Source organism: Canis lupus, chromosome 17 (assembly GCF_003254725.2).
Source record: "Canis lupus dingo isolate Sandy chromosome 17, ASM325472v2, whole genome shotgun sequence".
In the NCBI taxonomy this organism is placed as follows: domain Eukaryota; kingdom Metazoa; phylum Chordata; class Mammalia; order Carnivora; family Canidae; genus Canis; species Canis lupus.
This window is the reverse complement of record NC_064259.1, coordinates 7,931,106-7,948,253: the sequence shown is the minus strand read 5'-3', so window position 1 is coordinate 7,948,253 and position 17,148 is coordinate 7,931,106. Positions and strand designations below refer to the sequence as shown.

General features: G+C 34.3%; 1 protein-coding gene across 14 annotated transcripts in view; it reads left to right on the top strand.

Moving 5' to 3' along the window:
• The window catches only part of ROCK2 (Rho associated coiled-coil containing protein kinase 2), a 143,850-nt gene that overhangs the window by 121,005 nt on the left and 5,697 nt on the right, over positions 1–17,148 (top strand). For 2 of the 14 annotated variants that reach the window (XM_035700671.2, XM_049096148.1), the window contains 13 exons: positions 103–206; positions 365–551; positions 3,147–3,240; positions 3,340–3,434; positions 4,216–4,395; positions 4,578–4,746; positions 5,096–5,272; positions 6,897–6,967; positions 7,990–8,078; positions 8,526–8,604; positions 9,810–10,071; positions 10,158–10,371; positions 16,481–16,581. In XM_035700671.2, coding sequence (XP_035556564.2) covers positions 103–206; positions 365–551; positions 3,147–3,240; positions 3,340–3,434; positions 4,216–4,395; positions 4,578–4,746; positions 5,096–5,272; positions 6,897–6,967; positions 7,990–8,078; positions 8,526–8,604; positions 9,810–10,071; positions 10,158–10,371; positions 16,481–16,568 — 1,809 coding nt within the window. In that variant the 3' untranslated portion in view covers positions 16,569–16,581. Of the gene's footprint in view, positions 1–102; positions 207–364; positions 552–3,146; positions 3,241–3,339; positions 3,435–4,215; positions 4,396–4,577; positions 4,747–5,095; positions 5,273–6,896; positions 6,968–7,989; positions 8,079–8,525; positions 8,605–9,809; positions 10,072–10,157; positions 10,372–11,185; positions 11,362–11,984; positions 12,046–16,480; positions 16,582–17,148 lie in introns of all 14 variants that reach the window. The other 12 variants (XM_049096151.1, XM_049096153.1, XR_007403332.1 and 9 more) reach the window with 11 other exon arrangements.

The following is a 17,148-nucleotide window of genomic DNA, read 5'->3' as shown; positions in this document are numbered from 1 at the left end:
TGTCCAACTTGACTGTCTGGATAGACTGTGAATGTAGAAATAGAATCGATGATGATGACGATAGCGGCAATGATAAGTTTCTGTTCCTGTTTTGCTATTTAGACCCTCTATAAAACACAGGTGAGGGAACTTAAAGAAGAATGTGAAGAAAAGACCAAACTTTGTAAAGAATTACAGCAGAAGAAACAGGAATTACAGGAAGAAAGGTAAAGACAAGTTCCTTATCTCTTTTGTTCATTGTCATGTGCTTTTCTAGAATAGTGCCTGCTGTACTCCAAGTAAGAATTTGATGAAGTGCATTAGACAAAAACTTTGACTTTCTAGTGAAAATTGAATATTAAAATGATGTATCACTAAAATGTAGGGATTCCTTGGCTGCTCAACTGGAGATCACCTTGACCAAAGCAGATTCTGAGCAGCTGGCTCGTTCAATTGCTGAAGAGCAGTATTCTGATTTGGAAAAAGAGAAAATTATGAAGGAGCTTGAGATCAAAGAGATGATGGCTAGACACAAACAGGAACTCACTGAAAAAGATGCTACAATTGCATCTGTAAGTAAAATTTTTAGTTCTTTTTTGGTTTTAATTAAATTACTATATCATCAGTCTTCCTTAAAAGCACTAGGGAAGTACTACAGATAGAAATGAAAAATCTTATATGCTGGCTATAGAATTTTGAATCCACTGGACCATTAGCTTCTCAGAGTTTGGCAGAAAGAGGCTCAAAAAAGAACTGCTTCCGGTGGCTCTATCTGGTGGTAAATTCAGAGTGAAAGACCTAAATAAAGTGAAGGGGAAATACCAAACGCAGGATTAGTATGTCTTTTTTTTTTTTTTTTTTTTTTGGTTAAAGTTTAGTTGAAAAGAATCTTGAAATGACCATGAAGGTTACTCTTATGCAGGTTGAAAAAATTGTAATGAAAATTTCAAAAGAGAAGTAAATGCCAAGTAATTGAATTTGTCATTAAATTGCTATAGTGGTTAAAAAGTGTGGTATTAGAACAAGGATATTTAATCCCGTTCAGTGGAGATGAGTAGGGAGGCCAGAACCAGATTCATGCATGTACAGGAATGTGGTATATGATAGTAGTGGTAATAATAGACACACTGGTGGGAAAGGATTCAGGTGTAATAAATGGTTTGGGATGACTCTTCCTTTTTTTTTTTTTTTTTAATAAAGATTTTATTTATTTATTCATGAGAGACAAGAGAGAGGCGGAGACCTAGGCAGAGGGAGAAGCCAACTCCCTGCAGGGAGCTCAATGCAAGACTCGATCCCAGAACCACACCCTGAGCAAAGGCAGATGCTCAACCACTGAGCCACCCAGGCGTCCCTGATGACTCTGTTCTTATGTAGAGAAGAAAAAAGATCCTTACCTTTTCCAACTAACAAAAATACATTTTAGCAATCTTAAAGAGCCAAATATGAAAAAGAAAAATTTTAATTAGAACGAAATCCAAAACTTACGATAACAGAAGACAACAAACACATTATAAGGAGAAGATATTTGTAATGTATTCATTAAACAAGGGACTAGTATCAGGAACACATGTGGCACTCCTTCAAGTTGTGCCTTAGGCCACATTGCCGTAGGCCAAGCTCACTAAGAAAAAGTTAAACAATCCAGAAAACTGGCCAAAAGAGAAAACCCTAAAAAAAAAAGCAGATGCTTAACGTAACTACTCTTTAAGAAGGGCTAGATAAAGTAACTTTGAAATACCATTTCATACTCATTACAATGGCAAAATTCAGTATCTGGCTAATTTCAAGTGTTCGAAGGATATATGGGAAATGACATTCTAATTCTCATACAACTATGAGGAGTGTAGATGCAGTATGGCATAGTACAGTAAGTAGTATGGCAATTTTTAATACTTATTATTTTAAGTATTTTAAATATCCCAAATATGACAGCTTAAATATTCACATAATCCAAAGAAAGTCTATGTTAAGATAAATATGCTGGAGAAATTAAGGCATAATTTTCATAGCAGCGTATATGTTTATAATAGCAAAAATTCAAATGTCTTATATACAGATGAATGAGTGGATCATTGGTAGAGGTAGAAGATGGAACTACTGTATCAGTTAAAATGAATTAATTAGATCTTTATATGTCAACAGTTTTTTTTAATTTATTTTTTTAAGATTTTATTTATTTATTCATGAGAGACACAGAGAGAGAGAGAGAGAGGCAGAGACACAGGCAGAGGGAGAAGCAGGCTCCATGCAGGGAGCCCGATGTGGGACTCGATTCCGGGACTCCAGGATCACGCCCTGGGCCAAAGGCAGGCGCTAAACTGCTGAGCCACCCAGGGATCCCCTGTCAACAGGTTAATTTTAATACAATGTCCAGTGAAAGCAAATACAGAAAGATACAATGTGATACTTATGGACAATTTAAAATCACATAAAACCACACTACATACTGTTTTATGTTTTTGCAACAAAAGTATATAATCACATACGGGAAGGATGAACACATAATTCTCAATACAAATTATTTTGGGTAAGAAGGAAGAGTAGGAGTAGGATTTGGAGAGAATAAACAAGGATGTCAGCTTTAGTAAAATTTTGTCTTAAAATGTTCTGAAAGAAATACTACCATTTTAAAATTTGTTCTGCATGATAAAATGCAGAGCTTTGTTAAAATGTTTGTTTGTTTTTAGTTTATTAAATATTTTTCTCATTAAAAATGCTGCTGAGGGGCACCTGGGTGGCTCAGTGGTTGAGTGTCTGCCTTTGGCTTAGGTCGTGATCCTCAGGCTTCTGGGATTGAGTCCTACATTGGGCTCCCTGCAGGGAGCCTGCCTCTCCCTTTGCCTGTGTCTCTGCCTCTCTCTCCTTCTGTGTGTCTCATGAGTAAATAAATAAAATCTTAAAAAAAAAAAATGTTGCTAAGGGTTTTTGAGAGAAGGGGCAGGTTTTGGCTTCCCGTGGTGCACACGAAATCCAAAATGATTAGCGAAATTCTCCTCAGGGGTGAAGTTCCATAAGGTTCCACAAAGCAACAAAGTATAGAAATAGATGTGCTTAGAAAAATAAGAGTTTTAGCAGCATTCTGGTCTCTTTTCCTTTTGAAAGATTGCTTTATAACATAGACCTTGTAAATTGGGATATGATTTTTTTCCACTTAAACTTTTTAGCTTGAAGAAACGAATAGAACACTAACTAGTGATGTTGCCAATCTTGCAAATGAGAAAGAAGAATTAAATAACAAATTGAAAGATGCACAAGAACGTATGTATTAACAAATAATAAGGTTTATTTTAAATATGCTTAATGTTTTGTCATTTGCTATAGTTATTAATATAATCTTGACATTTCCCTGTGTTTCAGAGCTGTCACGGCTGAAGGATGAGGAGATCAGTGCAGCTGCTATTAAAGCACAGTTTGAGAAGCAGCTGCTCACAGAGAGAACACTGAAAACTCAAGTAGGTGTGATAAACTCTAAAGAGGATTTTGAAATTTTTTTTTCATTTCCCTCTTTACATTCTACTTCCAGCATTGCAGACTGTAGCAGACATTGAGTATATTGGTATTTGTGAACTATCCTTGATTTTTGCCTAGTTGAGAGCAGCTAGATTTGGTTAACATTGTCTAGTTCAATGTTTACTCCAGGTTTCCTTAATTTTTCCATATGAAATCACGTTTCCTCTTAGTTTTTTATTGTCATCTGGTAAATTTTTCTGCTTTTAAGAAATACGGAGAGTGAACATTTGCTGACAGCCTGAAAAAGGGTTAGTCTGTAAAGGCACCTTTGATTATTGACCATCCTTCTGCCAACTCTATGGTAGTGTATACAGCATGAATCTTTGTGGGTCCAGATGCTCAGTTCTCTGGTTGGACATACTGTTTTTTACTAATCTGATGCCAATGCAAAATTCTCTTCCTCCAGGATAAAAGTGGATCTGCTTCAGAAAAGTCTCTCTTGGAACTAAAAACTCAAAAGTAATAGAAAGTGACATCAGATCCAACCTGTAAACATTTTAAATTACATTTCTCAGAAAACATGAGTGAAAGCTAATTAAGGTTGGAGAAGGATAAGGAGTAAGGAAGGAGTGTATAATTTAATACAGACAGTGTTTCTCTGTTGCTCTGTGTGTGTAGGGAAGGACATTATTAGTGGTCATATAACTTGCTCTTGATGAACTACCAAGAACCGTCAATATGCTTTATTTTATGTGACTACATGCTTATTTTTATGTTTTTAAGGCTGTGAATAAGTTGGCTGAGATCATGAATCGAAAAGAACCTGTCAAGCGTGGTAGTGACACTGATGTGCGGAGAAAAGAGAAAGAAAATCGGAAGCTACATATGGAGCTTAAATCTGAACGTGAAAAACTGACCCAGCAGATGATCAAGTACCAGAAAGAACTGAATGAAATGCAGGCTGTAAGAATACTTTTTGGACTCTAGATTGAAGATTTCCTTTTCAGAAGTAGAAGTATTTTTATGTTTGCACATATTTTATTGGTTTTAGAACATTTCTATTACTTCATAATTGTTATTGAATTAAACAAAAATTATGAGGTATATGGCATCCAAATAATTTAATGTAATTTAATCTCTTGTAGCAAATAGCTGAAGAGAGCCAGATTCGAATTGAACTGCAGATGACACTGGACAGTAAAGATAGTGACATTGAGCAGCTGCGGTCACAGCTCCAGGCTTTGCATATTGGTCTGGATAGTTCCAGTATAGGCAGTGGACCGGGGGACGCTGAGGCAGATGATGGGTTTCCAGGTACAGATTTATTTTCAGGTCTTATGTTATTTTTATTAAAAGCCTTTGTCTTAAATATAAAGCAGTTGATTATGTTACGCCCTGAGATTGACTGCTCCTGAGAAAAATATTTGTCATTTCTTTAAGAAAAAACATACTCCTCGGAGTGGGGATTCAAACGATTATTTAAACTTACATTATTTATTGATTTTTGACAAAAATTCTTGTTAAAAATTGCTAAAGAAAATTCCACATATTTAGTTACCTAATTAGCTCTTTATATGCTATAGGTAGCTCTTTTTTCAAATTTTTATTTTATTTTCTCTTAACTTCTTTTGCATTCTTACTTCCTTTTATGTTGGGTGTTTAGTTCATATCACTCAATCACGCACTATGGAATCCATGTCATTCACCTACCAGCGTTCCTCTACTTCTCTCAATATTGCCACTAAGCCTTCCAGTTCTCATATGCTTCTTGACTCTGATTCTGACTCAGAAGAAGAATCTTTGCCTTACTTACCTATTTCATCGGAACCTAATGGTACAGGTGATATCCTGAAAATCTTTCACCTTTGGGGTTTTCCCCATTACCTTTAATTTCAGTCTTTTTGCAAATTTTTTGTAACATTAACTAATATTCACTAACTCTAACAAATTGTTCAGACCTCAGTTAAAAGGAAAATGCTGCATGAACAAAAAAATTTTTAAAGGTATTAGCACCTGGCATTGCTGTTACATTTGATAGACATATTTTGTCAACACTGTCATTTAAGAGCATATGGTTTTACTGCCTGTATAATCCATCTTTAGCCAATAAGAAATTCTTTCTGAAGTTTCATATATTAAGAGTGACAGTACAAAAAAAAAGCATGTAGACTGTTTGAGAGGATGTGTGGGATGTATATAGGTTTTCACTAAGTGCTTAGCTAGTCAGCATTGTGTTAGGCTTTAAAAGAGAGTTCAAGACAGTTTGTCGCAGTCTTTGCCCTGAAAGGACTTAGAGTTTAAATGAGGAAACTAGATGGGAAACAAAATTACTGTTTAACTTACATGTCCATGTAAGTACGGATCACATCTAATGGAAATGCTACAGGAAATTAGTATATGACCAGTTGAATGTAAGGTAATTTAGTCTCTTACTAATTGAATACAAATTGAAATAGCTATAGTTATTTACATTGTTGTCACCTTTCTCGGGTATATAGCAGCATATAATAACCAATCACATCGAAGTTTTAGATTTTAGCAATAAAATTGAGTCTATTCATTTTGTTGGAGATCATCTAATTCAGTCCTTTAAGTTGGTGTAGGACCATGTCCAGCCAGTTACTTTATATAGGCTGTTTTTAATGACAGCATTTCTGTTCATACTCTAGAAGGTCGTTGATGAGAGAGGATAGGTTCTGGAGTCAGAGTTGCATCCCTGCGTGACCTTCCTGTGGCGTTGTGAGGATTAAAGAAATTGATGTAAAGCATCTAGCACAGTTCATAAGTGATTATTAGAATAACCTCCAGAAATACTTGTTGCACCTAATTATTTCATTGAATGATATTGATCGAATGCCATTGGAACAAATTCTGAGGATTCAGGCAGTTTCCTTTGTTGAACTAGAATTTTCTGATTTTGCTATTTTGGAATTTAGAAATATTTTTATTACATTGCTACTCATTAACCAAATTTGATCTGTAATTTACACAATTTTATTTCATTTTATTTTAGCCATTTAAAATTCATTTTCTCTGGACACATAAATCACTCACTTAAAATGTTTTCTTTTCAAAGATACATATGCACTATATCTATAATTAGGCCTCTGCCAAAAGGAAAAAGAGTTCTAATACAGGTGTACTAGTGAGAATAAGAGAACTACTTCTCTTTCTTGTACCTTTTTCCTGAACTTTGCAGATGCATGAATTTAATCAGCAGGGGGCATTTGACTTTATAAACTATAGATTATGTATTTTCAATGTGCTATAACCTGGATTTTGTTTGGCATTCCATAACTTGCTTATACTGATCCTGCATTATTATAGCCTAGATAATGTATAATGATAAATTCTGAAGGGTATATCTGATTTGTTCTGTGATTTTTATATTAAAATTTTATTAAATTCCTCATTTTCTTTGAAGAATTGTTAAATTTATCCTCATATCTTCTGCTTATTTATAGAATCAAGACTAGAAGGATGGCTTTCATTGCCTTTACGAAACAACACTAAGAAATTTGGATGGACTAAAAAGGTAATTGGTACTTTTGAATATGGTTCTTTTACTTCGCTTTTGGATTAGCTATAGCCATTTTATATTTGTAGTTATAAGATATATATAACTAGAACTTTTAGACACATAAAGTTTTGCACTTCCTGATTTGGAATGATGTGATTTTTTTTTAATGTATCTTTGTGAAAAAGAACAAAAATTAAAAAAAACTATCATCATTAATGTGTTGTTAATAATAAAACAGGTTTTAGTGTTAGGAAAAACAAAAGCCTATTGGCCTTGGTGTTTTGCCCTTTCATTGGGAAAACAACTGTAGGTATGACAGACCTACTAATTTCTTTTCCTCTGTTACTAGAGTTATCGATATTATGATGTTCATTTTTGGTAAATGTCTTTGCCTGTTTTCAAGATGCTGTAGCAAAATAGACTGGGTGGTGTATGAAAAATAGAAATTTATTTCTCACAGCTCTGGGAACTGGAAGTCAAGAGCAGGATGCCAAATGGTTCTGGGGAAGGACGTCTATCAGGTTTAGACTTCTTGCTGTGTTCTCACATGAGGAAAGGGGCTAGGGATCTCTCTTGAGCTCTTTTTATAAGGATACTAATCCCATTCAGGAGGTCTGTCCTTGCAATGGCCTATTTATTCATTTGCCTTCCAAAGGCCCCTCCCACTAATACCATCTCATTAGGTGTTAGGGTTTAACATAAAAAATTTGGGAGGAACACAGACATTCAAGCCATAGCAATAAGGTTACCTGTGTTACTGGATTTTGAAGCAGTCAGTCCAAAAAATATTTGAATTCATCCCCTTCCCAATTTGCTTATTTAAAATGTATGCAAACTGAATTTATTGTTATTTTAAGGAAGACGTTTCTCAGGTTATGTTGAGAACTTCTTAGTTATTTAACTTAGGTATTTTATATGATTTTTATTGCTATAGAATTTATTTTCAAAGAAAATATTTTCAAAGAATTTATTTTCAAAGAAAATAAAGATATATATTAATTTTAGTCATTAATTCCTTCCCTCCCTCTCTTTAACAGTATGTGATTGTAAGCAGTAAGAAGATTCTTTTCTATGACAGCGAACAAGATAAAGAACAATCTAATCCTTACATGGTTTTAGATATAGAGTAAGTGTTTTTATTAGAATATTTGGAAACTTTCTCTTTTAAAGTATAGGAGAGTGATGTGACCTTTTTTTGTCAAATTAGTGCTATTTATTAGTCATGTAGTATCTAGATAGGTAGATATGCACTTACAGTATAAGTCCTACTATACTGTTGTTACATTTTCTTATCTTTGCTTCATAGAGATGAAAGTCTGGGATACAAAGTTAAAACATCTTAATATTTCATGGGTCTTTAGTATGTTGTTCTCTGAAACTAATTAGAAAATTTCTGATTTCCTGGAAATACTCAAAATCTCAAGGAGTAATTGGATTAATAGAACCAAGTTATCTTTGACCCTTCTAACATGGGTCAGAGTAGTCAGTTTTGACTTCTAACAAAAGTATAGGATAACTCATGTAATTTGATTCTTTGGTAATATTTTATTCCTTTATTAAAAATCTTTTATAGCAAATTATTTCATGTCCGACCAGTTACACAGACAGATGTATATAGAGCAGATGCTAAAGATATTCCAAGGATATTTCAGGTAAATAACTTTATTTTGTTTTTAGTTGATTGAATTTATTTTGGTTTTTTCACCTTTAGACTAAGGTTCTCAGTATGATATGACAAGACATATCAAATTTCTTTATTCTTGGGCCTTCTTTAGATTACCTTTCAGTTTTAGTCCCGTTTAAAGGTCATTTGTTTTTCTATATCTTTCATACTACTTCCTCTTTTTGGATACTACTTCATTCTTCTCTCCATTTTACTTTTGAAATCTAGGGTATTTATATCATGTTTCTGGCCTTTGCTGTCCTTTAATTCAAGGTGTGTTATGATATTTATTTTATTTTATTATTTTTTTAAGGTATTTTATTTTTAAGTCGTCTCTCCACCCAACATGGAGCTTGAACTTACAACCCCAAGATCAAGAGTCACAGGCTTACCAACTGAGCCAGCCAGGCACCCCTATTGGGACATTTTTAAAGCATGAACTTTCTCTTCTGTTTCTGATTTTACACTCCGCTCTCTAGAAAGTTAAAACAGTTGCTTGTGAAGTTAAATTCTCTACCCAGTAGCCCTTCTACTTCCAGTTTAAAGGGAAGCCAAATTCTTCCCTCTTCTACTTCCATTTTAAAATTAGTCAAACCAACAATTAGTTATTGAGTTCCTTCCAAATAAAAGCCATTTTGCTTGGAGTACTGTGGGAGAGTTGGCCACTGATTTTCTAATGCTTATGATGTTTATTTGGAGTGTATTATACATCCTTTTCTCTTCCTCACTTCTCCAAATATATATCTTTCCATTAAAGCTGTGTTTGCAGTTATTACCCACCTGTCTGTTTTTGAGACTTGTAAAGCATTAATTTGTATAATTGCCACATCTTTTTGGGAGATTGTTTTGAATACACCCTTCGAGAAAAATGTTCTAATACCCATCAATTAAAAATTTACCTTTTGACCTATTCTGATAAAATTGCTAAAATATAGTAAGGTATCACAGAAAAAATAAGGAAATAAGGAGGTACATTTGAACAAGATAGGTTTTTTTCTGAAATGTGAGCCAAGTGACTTAACTATCCAATGACTTTTCTCATAAAAGTTCTTAGAACCTACTAATATTTAAACATCAAATGCATTTTCTTCTCATTGAATGATCTGGCTAATTCTGTTTTATTTACACTGTAAAAATTGTTACTACATAAAAAATGATTTATTAATCACTCATTATTATTTTTGCTATCTGTAGATTCTGTACGCCAATGAAGGAGAAAGTAAGAAGGAACAAGAATTTCCAGTGGAGCCAGTAGGAGAAAAATCAAATTATATTTGCCATAAAGGACATGAATTTATTCCTACTCTGTATCATTTCCCAACCAACTGTGAGGCTTGTATGAAGCCATTGTGGCATATGTTTAAACCTCCTCCTGCTTTAGAATGCCGGCGCTGCCATATTAAATGTCATAAAGATCACATGGACAAAAAGGAGGAGATTATAGCACCTTGCAAGGGTAAATAGTAATTAACTTGCTCCATCAATATTATTTATGTTCAGATCAATTTAAACATGTTAATTTTTTCTAATATTTCTTTATAGTTTATTGTGATATTTCGACGGCAAAGAATCTATTGTTGTTAGCAAATTCTACAGAAGAGCAGCAGAAGTGGGTTAGTCGGTTGGTGAAAAAGATTCCTAAAAAGCCTCCAGCTCCAGACCCTTTTGCACGGTCATCACCTAGAACTTCAATGAAGATACAACAAAACCAGTCTATTAGACGGCCAAGTCGACAGCTTGCCCCAAACAAACCAAGGTAATAAATCAAAATGTGAATAAAAATTAGTGTCTTTTAAAATATTTTGCTATTTATGTTCAATTACAAATTTTCCTAATTGTAGTGTTCCTTTGTTTGGTATGTTAATGAACCATGGAATACCAAATGTTTGAAACTGTGTGTGTGTCTCATTGATTCAGTTCAAGATAGTACAAATTTGTTTGCTAAATCACACACATATATTAAATTCAACCAAAATATATAAAGGGTTCATTTTTGTCATGTTTATGTATATAATAAAAATATTTTAAGATTTTATAAGCACACCGACTAATGGTTTAGTTAGATGATGTACACAAAGACTTAAAAGTGTCAGATGCACACATTGGTTTTAATACTGCAAACCTCTTAAACCTCTTTTATGTTAGATGACTTGGGAAGTAGGACCAAAACCTTCTAAAATCTTAATTCACATCTATAAATTTAGAATAACTTGTTTCTGATTTAAAGAGCAGTAAAGATCAATCTTAAAAATGCAGATATTAAAAAAAAATAAAAATAAAAATGCAGATATTAACTAGTGGGTAAAGTGGACATTCCTTGTATTTGAGGTGGTTGGGGCTAGGGAGTAATAAATCCTGAGATAATGATGAATGCACGTTTTCATATGGCTGTATTACAGTAATTTCATTCTTGATTCAGAATAACCATTTCTTGGCTTACTAGCTACTATAGCATTTGTAAATACTACTACTATTCATTGAAATGACCCTGAAGATTGAGTTTAGTTAAAGGATAAAGTGCGTAAGATCAGGTGTCTAATTTCAGGTATCCTTTTTGTTCCCTAACACAGGACCTTCAGTATATGAATAATGATGTGCATTGGCTGTATTATCAGAAATCTTTTCATTCTAACCACAAACATCTTATATGAAACTTTTCTTGAAACTATTATCTCAAGGAAGTAATTTAGAATGACAAAGGTAGAATTGGTGTGTCAGCAGTGAAAATGTTGAATTTTTCTGTGAGGTATGAGAAAACTAAATACTATAAAATTAGTGATTTTATGAGAGTAATTAAGCTGAAGAAACTCAAAGAATTCAAAGACACTGAAGGTTATTCTGTGTGCCATGCGCAAAACACCTAAAATTTTAAACTTCTGTTATTAGTATTGTGGAACTATTAATGCACAGATGCCCTGCTATTGTAATAGCTCACACTGTCTAGTGCTTTATAGCTTCCAGAGTGCTTCCATAATCTGTTCTCTCATTCAACTTTCTGCATATTCTGTCATTTGATCTTGAAAATATTCCTGTAGAGTAGAATAGAAGATATATACTATCTTTCTTTTTGATTGAGACTCTACAAGGGCAAATAATTTCAGATTCAGGATTGTAAGAACTCCAGTCCTTTAATACATTTTACTCTTTGGTACTGTTGGATAAGTTAATAATTTCACTGCTTGTGATAGATAACACATAGAATTCGTTCATGAAGCGGATTTCACACTAAGTGAGGCATGTTTTCACTTACCTAACAGTTTTCATGTTCACTGACTTATACTTTGTTATCCCCTTCTTCCCCAGTTTAGCATTTTGGTCTATTGGAGGCACATTTACTTTTTATTTTTGTTGCTTTTTGTCTTGTTTTAGTTCTGGCCCTGCCCTTCGAATCATTCTTCATTGATTTTTTAATACATTTTGCATAGCAACAGTAAGTAATAGGGATTTTTTTTTGTCTTACAACTATGCATGTAGATAAAACTCATATCAAAACTGACTATAAAATGTTTAGGGTATTTATGTGAACATATTTTGTCTAACATACTCTGAAATTTTAAGCATAAAGATGGGCACATTTAAGATGCAATTTTGCATTTCATTATTGTGTCTGCATCATTATTTCCATTGTCTTTAACATCTGTGACTTCATTCTTCATTAATTCCTTAAGTTTTGTCTGTCTGTCTTACATGAATCACTGTATGGTTTGCATTTTGAGTGTCACATTTTAAGAGTAGCATATACAAATTGGAGAATATACAGAAAAGAATAACGGAGTAGTAGGTCATTTGAAAGTGTAGCAAGTGAGGGAACTAAGGACATTTATTCTTCTGAAGAAATTGTTTGGAAGAACAGGAGCTTGTAGGATGGGAGATTGTAAACAGCAGTAAAGATTTAGAGGACTTTTCTGTAGGTGATGTACTAGAATAAGAACAAACAGAGAGGCACATTTATAACTCAGCAAAGGAAAAGTATCAGGCAGTCACAGATTTCCAAAATTGGAAGACTTGGCTTGCTCTAGAATAGTGAGTGCCTTGTCACTGCCAGTGTTAGTACCTGATTCAGGTGACTGCTTGGTGACTCTAGGGAAAAGTACCCTCCCCAATTTGTCATGTGTATGTAGTCTAACAGAGAACCGCATGGCTCTGGAGTGTAGTCAAGCATTGGACTTGATGGCCTTTAACATTCCTATAGACAAATGGGTAGAGCTGTGAAAGGATCATCCAGGAACACCTAGGAACTGCATTTCTGGTCGATATCAGCAGTAATTTATTATCTAGCTCTTTGTTTGTATTAATCTGGCTTTAGTTGAACTAACTTACATGGTGTCTTTCTTAAGACAAATGTCTGGCTTTGTTAGATGTCATCAAAATCATCAAATATATGTATATTTATTTATATATGTATATTTATAATATACACTAAAACATAATACCTATAAGTAATCATCTGATTTTTTTTTTAACTTTTCCTCAGTGTTTGTCTTTGTTAATGACCACAGCATTACATTTTTTTTTCTTTTGGCTTTTGTGACATCCCTGGTTCTGATTCTCATCTTAACTCTTTGCAGTGCTTCCCCTTTTCTGTAGGAGAGTGTTTTAAAGTGATAGCTATTAGGCAAGTGTTAGCTACTATTATAGAAGACAACATTTTTGAGGGCAGGTTATATGCCAGACACTCTTCTCTGAGCTTTAAGTGTACTAATTTATCCTCAGAGCCACCCTGTGATTTAGCTCTTAATGTCTCCATATAACAGACATGGAGACTAAGGCACAGAAGCAATGTATATCTGAGGTTGCACACCAAATAAGCAGCAAAGCCATGAGTTCAGATTGAGTTCCAGATCCTGCATCCTCAGCTGTAATACTGCACTGCCTCACGGTGATACAAATAGAAATGAATTGACAGTTTATAAAACATAATGTGTAGAAATGCTGTTCCAGAGGAATGTTTTCTTAGTAATTTTGAATTAAAAAAAAAACAATGCTAGAAATGTAGAGAATTTGTGAATAAAATGTTGATTTGTGATAAAGGTAATTTGCAGAGATCCTTAGTTTGTTCCGAAGTAGGACACAGAATGCTGGTCTCTGCTAAGGACATTTCTCTTTAATTATTTTTCTTTTAAAAGTCTCCTTTAAAATGTAATATTTAAGCTACACAGGAAAGTATAAAGCAAAAATGTAACAAACACTCATTTACCCAGTTTTAAGATATAAAGCATTGCCAACACAGTTAAAACTTGGGGGTTGGGGGAGCTCTTATGCTATCATTATTTATTTATTGTAGGGGAGGGGCAGAGGGAGGGAGAGAGAGGATTTTAAGCAGGCCTCACACCCAGTGCAGAGCCCGATGTGGGGCTTGATCTCATGACCTGAGCTGAAACCAAGAGTCAGATGCTCAACAAACTGAGCCACCCAGGCATGCCACATTAGCATTATTTTAATTTTGTTCTTTTCCATTTATAGATATTAGAAAATTAACAGACTAATTATTTGGGTAAAAATGAAAAAGATATGTACAACTTGAAGTGTTAAAAATAAATCTATGAAATGAAGTAGAAGAAAATAGGTGAATATGTATCTGATCTTGGATTGGAGAACTTCCTAAGAGTAAAAGCAAAGAAAGAAAGTGATTGAGTAACCAAAAATTAAAGACTTGTAAATTTTAAAAACAGCATGTATTTATAATGTTTATGAGAAAGATGGGTATCTTCGTATATAGAGTACTTGTATAAATCATTAAGAAAAAAAAGATTGCCTCTGCCCGGTTTAAAAATCAGTGAGGAACATGCAGGCATTACTGTTAAGTATGAAAAAATGATCAACTTGATTATTAAGCAAAGAAGTTTAAATTAAATTAAAAATAAAATGTAAAACCATTTTCAGCTGCCAAACTGGTAAGGATTAAGAAACTTGGTATTGGCAATACGTAAAGAACTGGGCACTGTCCTGTCCTTGCAGAACTCAAAGTTCTAATGCTCCTTCCCACAGCATCTTCGGCAGGAAGTCGCCCAGGCCTGCAGTGTGTACCCACTGATCAACTAAATGGGGCAGATAGAAAATCAAACAGATAGTTACAGTACTTTTTTAAATGTTATTTATAATAGAAGCACGAGGGGAACAAAGGAAAGCATGGAGAATTCTGCCTGAGGCCATCAAGAAACTCCAAAAAAGGGAGGTTCCGTCATTTTCTAGGCAAAGAAATAAGGGAACAGACAACGGTAGGCAAAATGTTATGTGCATTGGTACTGAGTTGTCAGAATTACTTCCATGTTATGTTCTGAAACATTGTACTGGCTGGAGTAGGGAGAGAGGGTAGTGACAGGAATTGGCAGAAGAGGACTGACAGAGAAAGCAATGAGCCAGACGGAAAAGAACCCAGTGCACTACGCAGTACTTTTTACTTTGTTCTCCAGATAGAAGTCTTTCAGCAAGGGTTTGGTGTGTGTTGACTTAGTGAGCTCCTTCTCTAAGGTACCGGTATGACAGTGAAAATGGCAGGAAGAAACCAAGTTAGAGAAAACTTTCTTAGGTTGAAATGACAAAAGTTAGACGGCTGACTGGAAAGGGCTGAGGGGGGGCTTTAAGGGAAGTCTTGCCAGGCATTGTACTAATAGCCTAGTGACCAAACTTTTAAAATTTGAAGACTGTGACACAGATGCACACTTCACACACACTTCAAAGGTTTTGGAAGGGTATGAAATGCAGATTTTTCAAAGTTGGGCTTTAAACACCCAGGATGGCTCACTGATCTCAATCTCCCAAGCAGTACCTTAGCTACAAGTTACTGCCTATATGTAAGCCTGGAAAAATGTGATAGGTGTGTAAGTGAATAATTATATCTGTACATTTTCTCAAACATTGTCCTACATTCAACACATTTTGAAATAGAGTAATTTGGGTTGGTTTATTTACTTTTAAGTTAGGGAGCTATCCATCAACATACTCTGTCAGTGATTAGATTATCAGAGTCAAACAGATGCATCAGAATTCACTCCAGATTTTTAATTTAAAAATGCGGATACTTGCACCTCGCTTTCCCTTCAGTCCAGTTATATCAGAATCTCTTGGGATGATGCCTGCAAATATGCATTATAAATAGCATTGAGTGTAAACCATATACATTCAGATTTAAGGACCAACTTTAAAGTTGAAGTCACAAATGAGATTTTGGGGACCAGAGGCGTTCCTTGGCATAAGTTGATTCGTGAACCTCACAGTTAAAATAATGAAAAAGTTACACCTGTTTTTTAAAATAAAGATGATAGCAATGTTAGATGATTGGATTGGATTAGAAAGAAAAGACCACATATACCCCTGCTCTAAGTCCAGTTTATTCAGCCAAGATAAATTGCTAATGATGCTTATATACCTGTGGTTTTTCTCTTAATTGTGGTTTTTCACACAGAGCGTCACTGTTGGTGACCCACTAAGCAAATAGTTTCTTGCTAGAATTGAGAATTCGACATTCTTAGTGTTTCTCTCTAAACTGTGAACCGACAGTCTGGGTCCTTTTGTGAAGGGAGTGCTGACAAATGCTGAATTTTTTCATAGTTCTCAAATCAAACTGGGGATCAGGATGGTTACATCTTTATCTGGGCCCAGTGGGGAGAAGATCATATCTTATCCCCAAATATTACCTGTCTTCAGGTCTCTAGTGTTCTAGAAATCAGACCTGGCTAACATTATATGCACTTACATATGGAAAGAAAGATCTCCCTGTGTGCTACCATCTTAATTTTGACTGTGTTATTATTGATGGAGAGTTAAAATCTCACAGCACAAAGTGTGATTTCTAGACAATTATCATATTAAGCTGCCATTTCTAAAGAGTGCTAGAATGTGAATTTGCAAACCTCCTATTGCAGATTGCTTGATTTGGCATTTAAAGACTGGGATTGGTCATTTGATGATGTTGATGGTGGTGATGATGATGACGATGTTTTTGATTTCTGAAGAAATAAATGGGGTAAATCAAAAAATGAAAAATGAGTTATTCAAAGTAGTGCATGTGATTTGCACTTGGGTTTTCATTGTTTTTGACTAGTTTTTAAATTTTGTTAAGTTGTTTTTAATAGTATGTATTTGGAAAATAGTTTTCAAAAAAGTTTCTAACTGAAATTTCCATGTTAAGTTAAAAAAGTGAAGTGCTATGTTCAGAATCTTTATTGGCTATATATTTTCAATACAGTTGGAATTACAATGTTTTATCTTAGGAATGAAACATGTAAGAATAACAAAAGAAGCAATTCTGGTACTTATTGTTCATTCCAAAGAAGCCATATTCAGAGAAGTAAAATTTACAATGTTTTCAAGTTCCTACAACTGTATTAGTTTGTGAACATAGCATGGGATTCCTTCCTCCCTCCCTCCCACTCTCCTTCCCTCCTCCTTTCTTCTCTCTAACGTGCAAGAATTGAAGCCATAAACACTTTGTAAGTCTAATAAGTGCTGTGAAATACTGTTTCTGATTTGGCTTTTCTTTGTGATGTTGTGAGATGTTTTCTCTTGCTAAAGAATGCTATTGATGTGCTGT